The 15,138-nt window shown below is 48.4% G+C and overlaps 1 protein-coding gene across 1 annotated transcript in view; it reads right to left on the bottom strand.

Annotated features, from left to right (window-relative positions):
* Window positions 1–1,271: 1,271 nt before the first annotated feature.
* Gan (gigaxonin) overlaps window positions 1,272–15,138 on the bottom strand; it is a 53,820-nt gene continuing 39,953 nt past the window's right edge. Inside the window, exons 9-11 of the mRNA XM_005345734.3 lie at window positions 14,491–14,619; window positions 7,342–7,451; window positions 1,272–7,257 (exon numbers count right to left, since the gene is read on the bottom strand). Of these exons, the coding sequence (XP_005345791.1) occupies window positions 7,076–7,257; window positions 7,342–7,451; window positions 14,491–14,619 (421 nt within the window). The 3' untranslated portion in view covers window positions 1,272–7,075. The remainder of the gene's footprint in view (window positions 7,258–7,341; window positions 7,452–14,490; window positions 14,620–15,138) is intronic.

The raw sequence follows: 15,138 nt of genomic DNA, 5'->3' as shown, positions 1-15,138 counted from the left end.
TCCCAGACTGCTGTACCCCACATTGCATGCTTGCCTACATCCTCCAGGCTGGAGGCTTCACCACGGACACAGGAGAGCAGTTTCCACACATGACATCCAAGTTAAAGAAGCAGAAGCTTAGGTTTGTGACCTCAGTCAGAGATGTAGAAAATACCCGGTTTGTTTGGTCAATCTAGATGATAAATTTGATATTCTGGTGAAAAGCAAAATTCCACCTTAGTAAAGGATTTTAAGGGATCTTAGAGGACTCGATTAGGCCAGCTCTCAAGAGGGTAACTGACCATCGATTTATTTATTTATTTATTTATTTATTTATTTATTTATTTATTTTTTGAGACAGGATTTTTCTGTGTAGTCCTAACTGTTCTGGCGCTTGTTATGTAGATCAGGCTGTTCTCAGATTCACGGCGATCTGCCTGCCTCTGCCTCCCAAGTGCTGGCACTAAAGGTATCACCAACACACCTGGCTTGACCACAATTCTCAAACACTGTAAGCACATGTACTGGGTGTTTCTGATATCCGTGGTTATCCTGAATATAACCATTAGCGCTGAAGGTGAGAGGTGGCATGTGGCCAGAAGGAAACACATTTTGTAAGCATAAGCAGACATTTGCTGGTATCTATGTGGTGGCAAACACTGGGGTGAGCACTGGCAGGAGGCCCCGATGTTCAGCTCCAAGCAGTCCCCTACTGGCCTGGGGTCTCACAGCACTCTGTGTGGACAGATGATGATGGAGCAATGACAGCCACCACAACTTATGGGTAATCACCATCCAGGCTCCACAGGCGACCTTTCTTTACCACCCAGGGAGGTCAACGCCCTCTCTCCAAAGGCAAACTGAGCTAAGCCTAGAGACCAGAACATAGGTGGCGAAAGTCTTCAACCCCAGATTCTCCAACTCCTGTGCTCTTGACTACTGGGCCTGTTCAAGTCCCAGGTAAATCCCTAGGAATAACCAAAACCACAGACCTGGGGCCTAAGCAGGAAGGGAGGATTTGCTTTCTTAAATCATGGGCTCCTGTTGCTCACCTGGGCACAGACACTGCCATATGCAGCCACCTGAGGAGAAGTTTTGCCGTTTACAGTCTCTGGGCCAACTCTGAAAGCACCAGAATATACATTCAATCATCTGATTGCATGAGGTGTTTTATTGTTGTTGGTTTTTTGACTTTTGGGATAGGGTTTCTCTGTGTAGTCCTGGCTGTCCTGGAACTCACTCTGTAGACCAGGCTGGCCTCAGACTCACCGAGATCTGCCTGCCTCTGCCTCCTGAGTGCTGGGATTAAAGTCTTAGGGCACTACAGTTGCATGCAGTTTTAAAATGTATCAGGCTCTGAGGGGAGGGCTGGAAGCCAGGGATAGAGCTCTGAGGGGAACACTCAAGAGAGTGCAGTACTCCGAGGGGAACAGAAAGCTGAAAAGAGGGTTGGCCTCTGTTGATTACCCAGGTCTCCTATGTAGCAGGCCAGGTCCAACTGTGACCTGAGAAGTGGCCATTCCTATAAGAACGAACTCCTAGAAGACTGTCTCCAATTGCTGAGCTCCCTCGGTGATGTCATTCTCACCTGGGGACCAGGAGAGACCAGAGGCTGGGTCAGTGAGAGCCTGTTACTGGGTGTGGAGAAGGGACGTGCGGGGTGAAGCACAGGAGAGTCCCCTACGAGTGTGACAGATGAGTCATGCTCTTAAGTAAAGGTGATTCAAGGTAGTTGGGTCAGGCTTGCTCGTGAACCTGGAAAACATCTGTTTCATTCTGACATCTGGTGCTCCCAGGACTGAAGGAAGAAGAGAGTGTAGGGGAGGGGCCAGCAAAAGGAGGAATTCCCAGGAATCGGCAGCACCTTGCAAGAAACATCACAGCCGCCTCAAGCATCTATGTTCCAAACAACACCGTGTCATATCGCAGACACGCTCTCCTCTGATCCTAACAAGGACAGAAACACCGCAGAGCTGCTGCGCGACTCTGCCACTGTTCTACCACGAGAAAACATCGCCTTTAAATGACTCTTTCAAGTTCAAGTTGAGTTTCAAGTCTTTGCCTCGCAGAAGCCCCAGAAGAATTCCCGCTCCTCCAGGTTTAAAGTGCCTGTTTTAAAAAGTACGAATAATGGAAAGTCCGCCTGAGAGGACTGACCTTCTCAAGGCTGCTCGCTGCTTGCTTCCAGGCGCTTGTTACAGAACAAATCCAATGCCACACCATGAGGTAGCGGACACGAGGGTTGTTTTTCCCCAGAAACACAAAGAATGGGAATGACTGCAAGTATTCCCATCCAATTCAACAGGAAATGCCAAAAAGTAAGCTACGGAGACTTCCCTGGAGCAGCTTGAAGAAATTCAGCACCAGGGTCTAAGGGAGTTCACCAGGCAGGAGGCAGAGCCGCTCACCACAGAATATGTGGAAGCGCCTGCTCTTCAACTCCAGCCAGACCTCACTGGCAGCGAGAGTGAGACACCCACCGTCTGAGTCAATGGACTCACTCTTCCCTACCCCAGAGCTGTATGTGAGCATCAAAATGAGCCAGAAAGAGCCTTGAGGGATTACTCAGAAGGCAGAAAGACCCCTGGGCTTGCCAAATCAGTCCCTCCCTCCCCGACTGAGTGGGGACAATCAATAAAATGTTAGCTTTAGTCTTTATGAATAAACTGGGCCTTGCTTCCAGAAGACACTCAGGAAAGTGAGAGACTTTCAACAGCCAACTGACAGGGAGAGGAAAAGGTTTTCCGGTTTCTCCAGCCAGAATGTTGGTCTGGGGGCTGAGCCCATACTACAAATGATGTCTATTTTGGGAATAGAAACACCTGCATGCCGAGGAAGCTCAAGCTCTTGCTGAGTTGGCTGGATTACCCTTGGTAAACCCAGGGCCTGGCTTCTGCGCACACTTGAATGTTCACTGTAGGAAGGGGAGAGCGCCCCTACCCACCTTAGACATGGAGAAGATTTTAAGCCCATGTCAGATGCAGCCAATCAACCTGACATTCATGTGATGAGCATTATGAGGCGGCTGGGCACAGGTGCAGCGTCCTGCGGAAGCACCTGGGGACGCAGGCACGTGCGAGTAGTACACGAGGCACTTGGGATTTCTGAGGCCAGCCCACCTATGTACACAGCTTCTCACTTAAAGCCCAGAAGAATTGAAGAGCGCGTTCTCTGCTTAGGGAAAAGCATCTCATTGAAGGCCAGAATACTGTGACTCGATGCCTACTTGCAAACCCCGGACCAACTCACACAGACAAGGTTCTTGCTCAAGCTCCAGTGAATTTATAAGACAGAGAGGGAGGGCTGTGTCCCCTCTGCCTCCTTTGTAAGGTTCCCCGAAACGCAAGCACAATTCTAGGGAGGCCCTCTGTATTTGGTGGGTGACCCAGGGCAGGCACTGTCACGCCTCTTCAATCCCTGGCTTTCTAGGTGCTCTCTTGGCTAAGGGGAAGTTACAGCAAGAAGGAAGCATTGCTCTACCCTTCCGGTGGGCATTTCTCAGGTAGTTCTGAAGCCTCTAAGTGCACATGGTAAAAGTCACCTCACCCCTTCCCAGAGCATCCGACCACAGGAGGACCGTGTAACTAGGAAAGCCTCCCCACTATAAGAGAGAATTTCTGAGACCCCTGGCACAGGGCACTGCAGAGGAGTTACCAAGTAGAGCCCTCAAGGAGAGCCAGCTGTTTCCCTAGATACCTGACTGGCATCCTGTGAGAATCTGAGGCACCATGGCAAGGACAGCCCTACTTTCACCACTTCCGTGAAGAGACCGTGTTTCCGAGACACCTCTGAGGGGTGGCCTCTCCCCACTTATAAAGGGTATGGTGACACTGTCAAGCCACTGGAGATCAGAGTAGCCTCAGTAGCTGTGAGATGTAACAGAACACTCGCTTCAGCACAAACAAGACTCAGACACAGCCCCAGCAGGCTTTTGGTTGGAAAGCCCAACCAGAGCCATGACTCCTCAGAGCAACCACATAGCACACTCGGCCCCTTAGACCAGCCCTTCCTAGGATCAACTGCTAGCAGGTAAATCCATGTTTTTGCTCCTGCTAAGGAAAAGAGGCAAAGCTAGTAAAATTGACTACTGTCCACAAAGATTCTGCATTTACACACGGCGCGTGTTTGACACAGCCGTGTAGACTCAAGGTTTATCTGAAGCACCAGGAGACGGTAGCAGAGATAGCTCGTGACTACGATTCAAAAGTAAACATATACAGACAGACGTGTCAAGTCACATGGCACAGCATGCACGCACATTCGCTCATCTCTCATGCTTTCTCATCGCACAGAACATAAACACTCTTCACATAAAAAACACTTCATTTTAAATTAAGCACTTAAATCTTTGAAAAAAAAATCTATGTTTAGATATGTTAGAGAAATAAACAAACATACTTTAGACTCTAGCCTAGGAGGGTGTCTTGATTACACAACTGTAGCCTAAGACCTTCCAGTGAAAAGAAATTGCACTTCCCCCAAGATGTTTGTGTTTCAGATTTTAAGATCTAGCCTCCGTTGCCAAATGTAACATCTACCCGGTCAAAGTGCCTTACCAAGACAGGAAGGACCACTCATGCAGACCTGACCAAGACACAGGTGCAGCAGTGAAACACAACCTGCACGACAGGGGCTACAAGCTACTGCTCGACTCTAAGAGAGAGTGGTTACCAAGAGGTATGGTTGACTTTGAAACATCATAGTAAAATTAAATACAGCCCCACTTTTCAACAGGATAGTCAGTCTCAGTCTCTCTCTCTCTCTCTCTCTCTCTCTCTCTCTCTCTCTCTCTCACACACACACACACACACACACACACACACACACCTAAAAATAACAGTTTGGCACTTAGCAGCTTTTGTTATTGCATCCCATATTAAGTTGCAAATTTATTTTATAAAACATTAATTTCTGCAGCCATAGTGTCAATGAACTGAAGTGAAAACCCGTTTGTTTGTTTGTTTTTTTAAGTGAACTGACCAAGTCAACAGGCACTAGTGACATCACTATTGGACCCATGACTCTAAACAAGGAACTGTCTCCTTGGAGAGGCCTGAAGCACACTGAGAATTTTAAACTTCAGGAGTTTAAACAAACAAACAAACAAACAACAACAACACAACAAATAAAAACCAAAACAGAGCAGTTACCACAGCTGTCCTGCGCCGGTTTCTCTCTGCTCTGGCAGGCCATGGCTCTGTCCTGTGCAGGTATTTCACCAAAGTCAACTCGCCCTTCTGGCAATTTCTCTGCTGTGAAGCCCCCATCTCAGGAAGAGCAGAGGTGGTCTTTCTGCTGTGGCTTCCCCGATGGAAAGCAACATGGCTGATATGCAACATAATCCACTGACTGACAATAAATGTGACTGGATGGGATGGCATGGATGTGTGGCACATCCGGCCTAGAGCAAAGGATAAAAACTTAGACCTTCTCTTGCCAAGTTGCTTCTGGCCACAGCTGAGTTAGGAAGCCAAGCCCAGCCCTTTTTACACCCACCCTCCGGTTCTTCTCCCCAACTTTTTATAATGCCAATCACTCGAGACAGGTATAGGAAAATCCCTGCAGAGAAGCCATGCCTTTTCAGGTCCACAGGCGGGGGAAAAGAGGATAAATGTTTCATATGCAATTCAATTGCATATAAACATCTCAAAGTAGGAAGTTTCTAGAAGAAATTCCTGTTCTCCAATTTATAACCAAAGGATGTACTTATACATTTAGCAATCACTAAGATACAATGTTGCCTCTTCTAGTCAAGAAAGAAACTTGTAGAAAACAATTAGAAACGAGGAACTCTGTATCAAGTTGACTAGAAGTTTGATATTGCATACAACTCACACTATCAAGTAATGGAGTGCACTCCAGTCCCTGACTTCACACCAAGGGGGCATAATTTGAATGGAAAACAGTATCTTACGAGATAAATTCCACCAACTAAAGATTGGTTTGTTTTTACTAATGGGAAATGGGAAGGAGGGCGGAAGTGGCAATGAGTGATGGGGAAGGAGGGAAAAAGGAAGAGGGCACTAACGGGAACAGAATGAAATTAAGTTGAGGTAGTTTATTCTACCAGCCAAACATTACTGGGAGTGAAAATCATCTAAAACTACCAGAGAACGGCTTTGGGGGCAGCCTGTTACAAAGACGAGATTCCAAACACACCTGCGTTCGAAGATAAGTTTGTAATGTCTAAGCAGCAGTAAACAGGACTTCGTGTGCTTTCCGACAGGGTAGAAGAAGGTTTGATTCCTATGGACATCACCTGGACAGCTTTCTTGTGTTTTTAGTGTTTGTTTTTTAGTTGCAGCAGACCTCTGTCATTTGCTCGACTCTGAAGTCTCCTCTGTGCTACCAGCCTGGAGTTTGCTTTTCCAGGTAGAAAGAATGGTACACACTCCCTCCCAAGCTCACAGCGCCCCCAGAACTCTCTCAGAACATAGGGTCTTTTATAGCGAGCGATTCCTTTAAGCTCATACGGGGCTGCGGACTTGAGCTCTTTGGGCAACTGAAAGACAGATTGTTGTCAGAGAGGAGTTTTATCTCAGTCTCAGTTCATCAGAATATAGTTCTTAAAGAATCTTAAGACAGAGGACTAGTAATAAATGGGAAATAACTGGCACAAACCTCAGTTTACTGAGTATGGTTAGGCATCTACCCCTCCACACCATACAAGGACAGCCTTGTGTGCTGGGGATGTTGGCTTGCATATATGGGTTCTGTTGTTTGTCTACCTCAGCCACATACACTGGGACACAGTCAGTTAGGTAAGAGTTCCCTTCTGGGAATACGCACCTTAGGGCTTTAACTCTGATATTTCACATGACACCAACCCCCCACTCCCTCCTTTTGACATTCACTAGCATCCACGGTTTACGAACGCATCGGGCTGGAGGAACTGATTCCTCCCAGGTAGTTTTTCAAGTTACATGGTCTCCAAACAAGAGCAGAAGCCCAAGTTTCTAAGCATTAAAAAAACCACCGAAGAGTAACCATACTGATGCCCAGCACACAGCAAGATGGAGCTGCTTCTCTGCGCTTGCTGACGACCAGCCACGTGATGCGCTTGGGGCAGGACCTCGCTTTTGGCTCCTCTTCCTCTTCAAGGGGAATGGACCCGGATGCGGAACAAGCCTTGCTGCAGCTGCAGACGGAAGAGCTTGCAGTTGGCGATGCGCAAAGCTGCGCAGCCTGTGCGCCGAAGGTCGGACGGCAGGAGTGGCTTCGTGTGGTGCCAGGTGCCTGTGCTTCTCTTAAACTCACGCACGTAGTCATAGTTGGTACCTAGACCCAGAGAGGGGGCAGAGCTGAGCTGGTGCACCCGAGCCCCTGGAAGCAGCTCCCGAGAAACCCCCGCAGCTTTCTCACCTGTGTCAAGGTCTCCGATAACATAAATACTGGCTCCTATGGGGACAGCGCCATACACAAAGGATGAACTGGCAGGAATGCATAGGTTCTGATCGTTAAGATATATCCACCTGGAAGCAAGGCCAACAGACACAACTCAAGAAATCAAAAGAACAAATGGAGACAGTGCAACTTGGCAAGACACCAGCACACTGTGCACTGCCACTCTTGACCCCCACTCCACTTGCAAGAACCATGGCTGTGGTGACTGTCGAGACAGACAACAAAGGCTTCGCTCTGACAGTGACTGCCACAGAGTAGGACTGCCTCTGCCCAGCACCACAGCTCCCGGACTCATTCATGTGTGGCTTACTCACATACTATTGCTTCCCCCCTTTTAAATTTTTAATTGTGTGTGTATGTCTGTGTGTAGGTATGTGCATACACATGACTGAAGTGCCCACGGAGGGCAGAGGACAAAGCCAAACCCCCTGGAATTGCAGTTACAGGCAACCGTGAGCCCCTCTGATGTGGGTGCTGGGAATTGAACCCCAGCCCTTTGCAAAAGCAGCAAGTGGTCTTCATCACTGAGCATCTCTCCAGCCCAGGGATATGCTTAGTGTTAAAGTGCCAGCACACTTGCTAGCACTCATCTGGATGCCTTCTGGCTTGGGCTGCTGTAACGACAACCATCAGGGACGTTAGGTGAGCCTGAGCCTTGTTTGGTTCTGGTTTTTGGTGGGCTTCCAGAATGGCTGGATTCTGCAGAAAGGGCATGTGGCATGTGATGAGAAAATATCCCTCTTACTCAAAATACAATGCTGCTCTGTCTTCTCGTTAGCGAGGCGTGGGAATCCCAGCTGTTCATGCTCACTGGGTCTTGGTGCCCTCAGTCCTTTGAAGACTGAGCCACTATAACAACAAGAATTCCCTTAAGTCTAACTGTGCTGGGGATTTTGACACACATTTACTGGGTACTTTTATGCACCTTCTTTTGCAAAAATTTGCTCATTTTAGAGAACACACACACAAATAAAAATAAGATAAGCCCTTTTAAAAAAGGCTTTCTAGGAAAAAAAAACCTGACTAAACTTCAAGTGTCAAAGTCAGGAAAGACAGGGGCTATCACAGGCTAAGGGGCAGCAAGGAAACACAGCACCTGTTGGCAACTGCAATCCAGGTTGAACTGAGGCAAGGGACATGTTGGCAGAGAGCAGGTGACTTTGCTGGCAGTCTGTACTTTAGGCTAGCCCTGCATAGCTTTGACACTAGGGTTCTGATCAATGGGGACACTAGCATTAGAAGGCAAACGTATGACTTATGAGAATACCCTGACTTTATGAGACTTTTCTAGAGGCCTAAAATGGCTGCAAGGGCTGGAGAGATGGCTCGGGGGTTTAGAGCATTTGTTGTTTTTTTACAGAGGATTCAATTCAGTTTCCAGCACCCACATGGCGGCTCACAGCCATCTGAAATTCCATTTCTAGGGAATCTGATGCCCTCTGCTGACCGCCACAGGCACACACATGGTATACATATAATACAGGCAAAACACTCATAAACAGAAATACATATAAAAATTACTGCAAACAGATATGGTTCAGTTAGTAAAGGTGTTTGCTGCTCAGCCTGTTGCCTTAGTTTGATCCTTGGGATCCACATTGAAGAATCAACTCCTGCAAAGGTTGCTCTCTGACCTTCCTATGAGATAGATAAAATCGAGGCTTTGCCATGCATTAACGTTCACTCAGGAAACCGTGGCCCATTTCCCACTAATAGCTTACAGGCATGCCAAATCATAGCCACCGCCTAAGCAGCCCTGAGGCCTCACTGTCGAGGATGGCACATGCACTTCAGTGGACACTTTGGCCTCTCCGCTCTGCACAGCAGCGAAGGAGCCTGTGTAGCAAGCGAGTGAACTCTGAAGTCAAACCACCATAGGAACATCTCACTTCGACTTCAATGAACTCTTCCCTGGCTGTTAGGAAACAGCTTCCTTATTTTGAATTCCAAGAAACAAGGAAACAGGACTATTTACCCAAGATTATAAAATAAAGCTAAGCCATCACCACACATCCCTGCCCCTCTCCTGTCTCACCTTCCCTCTTCCTTTCCTGTCCTCTGAGACAGGGCCCCGGCTGGTCTCTAACGTGCTAAGCTGCCAAGGATGACCTTAACTTCTCATCCTTCCACCTCCTGAGTTCTGGATAACAGGCTGAGTTATGGGGTACAAAGGATGGGCCCCAGGGCTCCATCATGCTCTCTTCTGAGCCAGTCTATGATCACTTGGTTTGCTGGGGCTAAGAATATGGACTTTGGGCTGGAGAGATGGCTCAGTGGTTAAGAGCACTGCCTGCTCTTCTAAAGGTCCTGAGTTCAATTCCCAGCAACCACATGGTGGCTCACAACCATCTGTAATAACATCTGGTGCCCTCTTCTGGCCTGAAGGCATGCTTACAGGCAGAATACTGTATACACAATAAATAAATCTTGGGGCTGGAGAGATGGCTCAGAAGTTAAGAGCACTGACTGCTCTTCCAGAGGTTCTGAGTTCAATTTCCAGCAACAACATGGTGTCACATAGCCATCTGTAATGAGATCTGGTGCCCGCTTCTGGCAAACAGACAGACAGAACACTGTATACATAATAAATAAATATTAAAAAAAATATGGACTTTGGCCTCACAAATGTTAAGCATCTACCTACTGAGCCATATCCCAGCCCAATGCCTGCTGTTCTCAGAGTCCTTCTCATCCCTTGTCATTGCTGGTCAATAATTATAGACATTATTGTATTTTCTCTGTTTGGATTACAGTGTGGTTTCTGCCTCCAGGCTGAACCATGACTGAAAGTGATGAGGTCAAGAGCAGGGTGCACGCCAGGCAGTGGTCTCAGCACTCGGGAGGCAGAGACAGGCAGATCTCTGTGAGTTCGAGGCCAGCCTGGTCTACAGAGTGAGTTCCAGAACTGGCTCCATAGCTACTGGGAAGCCCTGTCTGGGAAAAACAAAAACAAAACAAAGAAACAAACAAAAGAGCAGGGTTCGCTCCCTACTTGCTACCCCACAAGTCTTACTGAGTGAGCTGCAGCGCTCCCTTCTTCCCAACCATGAGGCGTGAATGAAAGGACGCGCTCAGCAAGGGCAGGCAGCGTGCTTTTCCTGAGTCAGCCCTGAGACCACACTGCGCAGGTTAACTGCTGGCCCTGCCTTCTAAGACCAAGACAGAAATACTTCTCTGTTGAGCTGTGCAAACAGGATGAAGAGGAAACACCGGCTAGCTCGCAGCTGCAGAGCAAGGATGGGATGGGAAGACACACCACATCTGGACAGCCATGGCGACCAGCCCAGTCACCCAGCACAGCTGGGGACACTGCACACATTTTCCTCCCCCACTCTCCCTCCTAAGTTTGCAGTATGTATCTATGTTAGCTTGAACTAAAACTTCTCCTGTTTCAGCCTTCTGGGTACTAAGATTACAGTGTATTCCACCATGCCCAGCCTTTTCTACCTTTTCTAAGAGAATTGATGGAGGACAGGTTTCACACGCCTGTATTTTTTTTCTACCAGTTCCTCTTGGATACAGTGGGTTTCTTGTCTTTGGAGGGCAGAAGAAATCCAGGGATTGAGTTAGTCCTTCCTGCCACATGACCCCCTGTCCAAGGGTCACCAGCCTCTGCCCAGGTGTCAAGCATCCCTTTTCTATTGTACACTCAAAGATGAAAGGGTGGCATTGGCAACACAACTTCAAAGTTAACACAAGGACCATGTATCAAGGCCGGAAACTCAGGCAGAGGTGAAAAGACAGGACTCGGGAAAGGAAGACGCCACAAGAGAGGCCTCAGCCTCAGGACGGGGCACTCAGAGGACAGCAGTGCCTGCTTCCCCTCACAGAAGCCTGGGAAGGGGGAATGCCTGCACACACTGCTCTGAGGGGAGAAGGTGGGTCACACCCCCTGTCAAGGTGAAAGGTAAAATGTGGCAGCGGCCTGAGAGTGAGAGAACTGGGAGGATCCTGTCAGAGTGTGGGCACAACTGGGAAGAGGGCACAGAGAGAAATACCACAGGGCCCTGCTCTCTGGGTGTCATGTGTCGTTACCATGACTCAGGAGTAACTTGTGGCCTTATTTATTTATTTATTTAAATTCAGAAACCACAGAAAACAGTAAGATATGGCATTTTCCCAGGAAAGCTTTAACCTAAAAATAGGGAACAAAGACAGGAAAGACAAGAGACTCCTACTATTGGAATGGTCTCCATGCTGACAGAGACCACACATCTGGCAGCAGCTCCCACGGCTGCGAGGAGAGCTACCCGGGAATGCTGCCCCACGGCTGCGAGGAGAGCTACCCGGGAATGCTGCCCCACGGCTGGGCGCTATTTTTCTGCCAGGATTTATGGGAACAGAGTCAGGCCAGTAGGGTGGGTGCATGGGAGAGCCCTGCAGCCAGAAGTCTGAGCTGCTCGGGTTCCAGGTCTGCTGCATGCTCACCTCCCAGTATCTGGTGTCGTTACATGTGACATGGCCTCAGAGAGGAACAGAGGAGCCCGGCAGAGGCCGTGCAGCATCTGGTGTTGCTCATGCTCAGTGTTTCACAAATGTGCAAACGTCCTGCACGTCACTGACAAGAGGTCTTAGCAGCTGCTTTCTGTTTATAAACTAACACTGGGAGCCTGGGAACACAGGCTGGAGATATATGTATTTTATTTGAAAAAATTTTCCCTCCACGAGACACGGTTTCTCCGCGTAACAGCCCTGGCTGTCCTGGAACTCACTCTTTAGACCAGGTTGGCTTCAAACTCACAGAGATCCTACTGCCTCTGCCTCCCGAGTGCTCGGGTTAAAGGCGTGTGCCACCATGGCCTGGTGAAAAAAAATATTTTAGGATGAAAGGTCGGTAGTTTGAAAGTAAATGGCTCCCCCAAAGGGGGTGGCACTATTAGGGGGTATGGCTTTGTTGGAGGGAGTGTGTCACTCTGGAAGCGGGCTCTGAGGTCTCATATATGCTCAAGTCATGCCCAGTGTCTCAGACACTTCCCACTGCCTGCAAGATGTAGGCCTCTCAGCTCCAGCACTGTGTCCCACTCTGATAAGGGACTGAACCTCTGAACTATAAGTGAGCCCCCTCAATTAAATGTTTTCTTTCTAAGAGTTGCTGTGGTCATGGTGTCTCTTCACAGCAATAGAAACCCTAATTGAGACAAAGGGTTTTATTTATTTCTTGTGTGGATGTGGATGTATTCGTATGTGACGGTGCACGTGCACATATGTGTAGGACGATGTCAGGCCTGGCTTTCATGTGGGTGCTGGGGATAGAACGAGATCCACATGTTTGAGCAGCGAGTGCTTTCCTAGCTGACCCACTTCTCCCCCACCCCCTTCTAAATACAGGCACGGGGCTGGGGAGGCGGATAGTGGTCAGAAGTGCTGACTGCTCTTTCTGAAGACCTGGGTTCAGTTCCCAGCACCCACATCTGGTGCTCATAACTCCAGCTCCTGGGGAATCTCACACCCTCTTTTGACCTTCCTGAGTGCGTGCATATGCATACACACATACATAAATAATAAAAAATAAATTTAAAGCCAGGTATGGAGGCAGAGGCAGACAGATCTCCGTGAGTTTAAGGCAAGCCTGGATTATACAGAGTTCCACGTTAGTCAGGGCTACAGAGTGAGACCTTCAAGAAAGAAGATAAAAAAGAAAAAGGAAAAAAAGGAAGGAAGGAAGAGAAGACAAATGGAAAAAAGGAGCACTGGTTCTACTCATAGGGCCGCAGTTCGTACTAAGAGCAGGTCGTCAAGTTTACCAACAATGAAGATGCTGCGGGTGACTGGCAGGAACGCCAGGGTTCTAGAACGCAGCATGCCCCGGGACAGCCGGGAAGCTTTACAGCCAGATTTGAGTTCCACCCAAGGCAGCAGACAAAATGAAGAAGGAACGTCAGCAAGCGACTGCAGACAAGTTGCAGCTCACAGTGACTACGCACTGAGTCAGTCGTCATGAAGAGAGGGTTGTGTCAGTGTTTATCCAAAGCCAAACATGCTGCTACTGCCTGTTAATCAAGCGGGACAGACTGTCTTACACTCATCTGGGGGAGAGATTAATACAGTATTTCCTACTGCAGCAGCCAGCCCCCACAGTAGCGTATCAAAGAAATGTAGCAAGCCGCTGATACCCTCTGCCCACCCCCACAGAGCAAATACCGTCTAAATGGCTTCATTTTCTGTCTAGTAAATTCCCCTGGCAGTCTACTACGAGTAACGGGAAGCACAAGCATCTCTGAAAATATCCTGGAGGGAAAGCGCGTGGCAGACTGGGCGACATTTATATGCGTGTCTAACGCCTGGTAACTGCCCATTTTTCTCCCAATCTCAAAGGCAGGAAATGAGATAACATTTATCTTATGGCTCCCCGCTCTGGTAACATGAACATGACCGAGGCACGTAAGATCAGCCATGACCTTCTGTGGGGATCTGAACCAGTCATTGCAGTGAGAACACTGCCTCGTGCTTATGAGGGGAAAGTGTGTGAGAGGAAGAGACAGCACCTACCACAGAAACATGCCATGGCCTGGCGGGCATTTTAGAAAATGCTTTCCTTAAGCTGGACATGGTGGCACACGTCTTTAATCCCAGTACTTGGGAGGCAGAGGCAGGTGGATCTCTGTGAGCTCGAGGCCAGCCTGGTCTACAGAGCAAGAGCTAGTTCCAGGACAGGAACCAAAAACTCTGTCTAAAAAAAAAAAAAAAAAAAAAAAAAAAAAAAAGGCTCTGGCCATTTCCACTGCTGTCTCTCTGCTTCCAATTTTCAGATCAAGATGTGAGCGCTCAACTGTTGCTGCTGCCATGCCCTTTTTCCCCACCATGAATGCTAGTCCTCTGAAACTGTAAGCCCAATTAAATGTACTCTTTTATAAGCTGCCTTGGTCATCATGTCTTATCGCTGCAAGAGAAAAAGCAACTAAGGCACTCCTCAACTTCTGAAGTCACTGAAAAAATATCTAGTACATACTGGACATACTCCCTAAACAGAGAATTCAGAGAAGTCACTAGAAATCAAAGCTGAGACACATCTCTGAAAGCACCGAGGGCAAGGACAGATATGAGGGCCTCAAGACTGCCCAATTCACAGAGGGAGAGAACCCGGGCGGAAGCCTCAACACTGCTTACCTCTTAAACTCGTCGTGATAGAACTCAGACTTGCAGGTGACCATCTCACTGCCCTGGATGTCCTCTCGACTTCTGACGCCTCCGAATACATACAGCTCCATGGCAACACCGCAGGCCACTGCTCCAAACCTGCAGGGCCACAGACACAGGTGCGGGCTCAGAGCTCAGGACCTCAGCCCTAAGTCCTCTACTACTTATTCTTCTGTCTGCTGGTCTCTTTGAGACAGGGTCTCATTACGTACCCAGGGCACGCTGGAACTCATTATGTGGACCATACGGCCTTGAACTCACAGCAATCCTCTTGCCTCAGCACTCTCCCAAGTGCTGGGATGACAGGCAGGTACCACCATGCCCGAGCAACCCAACTGTTTTTTGTCTTCACGTGTTTAGGCACACCTGTGTGTGTATGTGGAGGCCCTAAGGCCGACATCAGTAGTAATTTCTGGATTTCTTATTCACTAAGGCAAGATCTCTCAACTGAACCCAGAGTTTGCTAACTTGGGTTAGCTGGACTTGTCTAGAAAGCCAGCTTCCTCAGGAACGCCTGTTGTCTCTGCCTTTCCAGTGCCGGGACTACCTACCTGGCACTGACTTTCCAGTGCCGGGACTACCTACCTGGCACTGCCTTTCCAGTGCCGGGACTACCTA

This window comes from Microtus ochrogaster, chromosome 4 (assembly GCF_000317375.1).
Source record: "Microtus ochrogaster isolate Prairie Vole_2 chromosome 4, MicOch1.0, whole genome shotgun sequence".
In the NCBI taxonomy this organism is placed as follows: domain Eukaryota; kingdom Metazoa; phylum Chordata; class Mammalia; order Rodentia; family Cricetidae; genus Microtus; species Microtus ochrogaster.
Note: the sequence above shows the minus strand (reverse complement) of the source record. Positions and strands in the feature narration are given on the sequence as shown.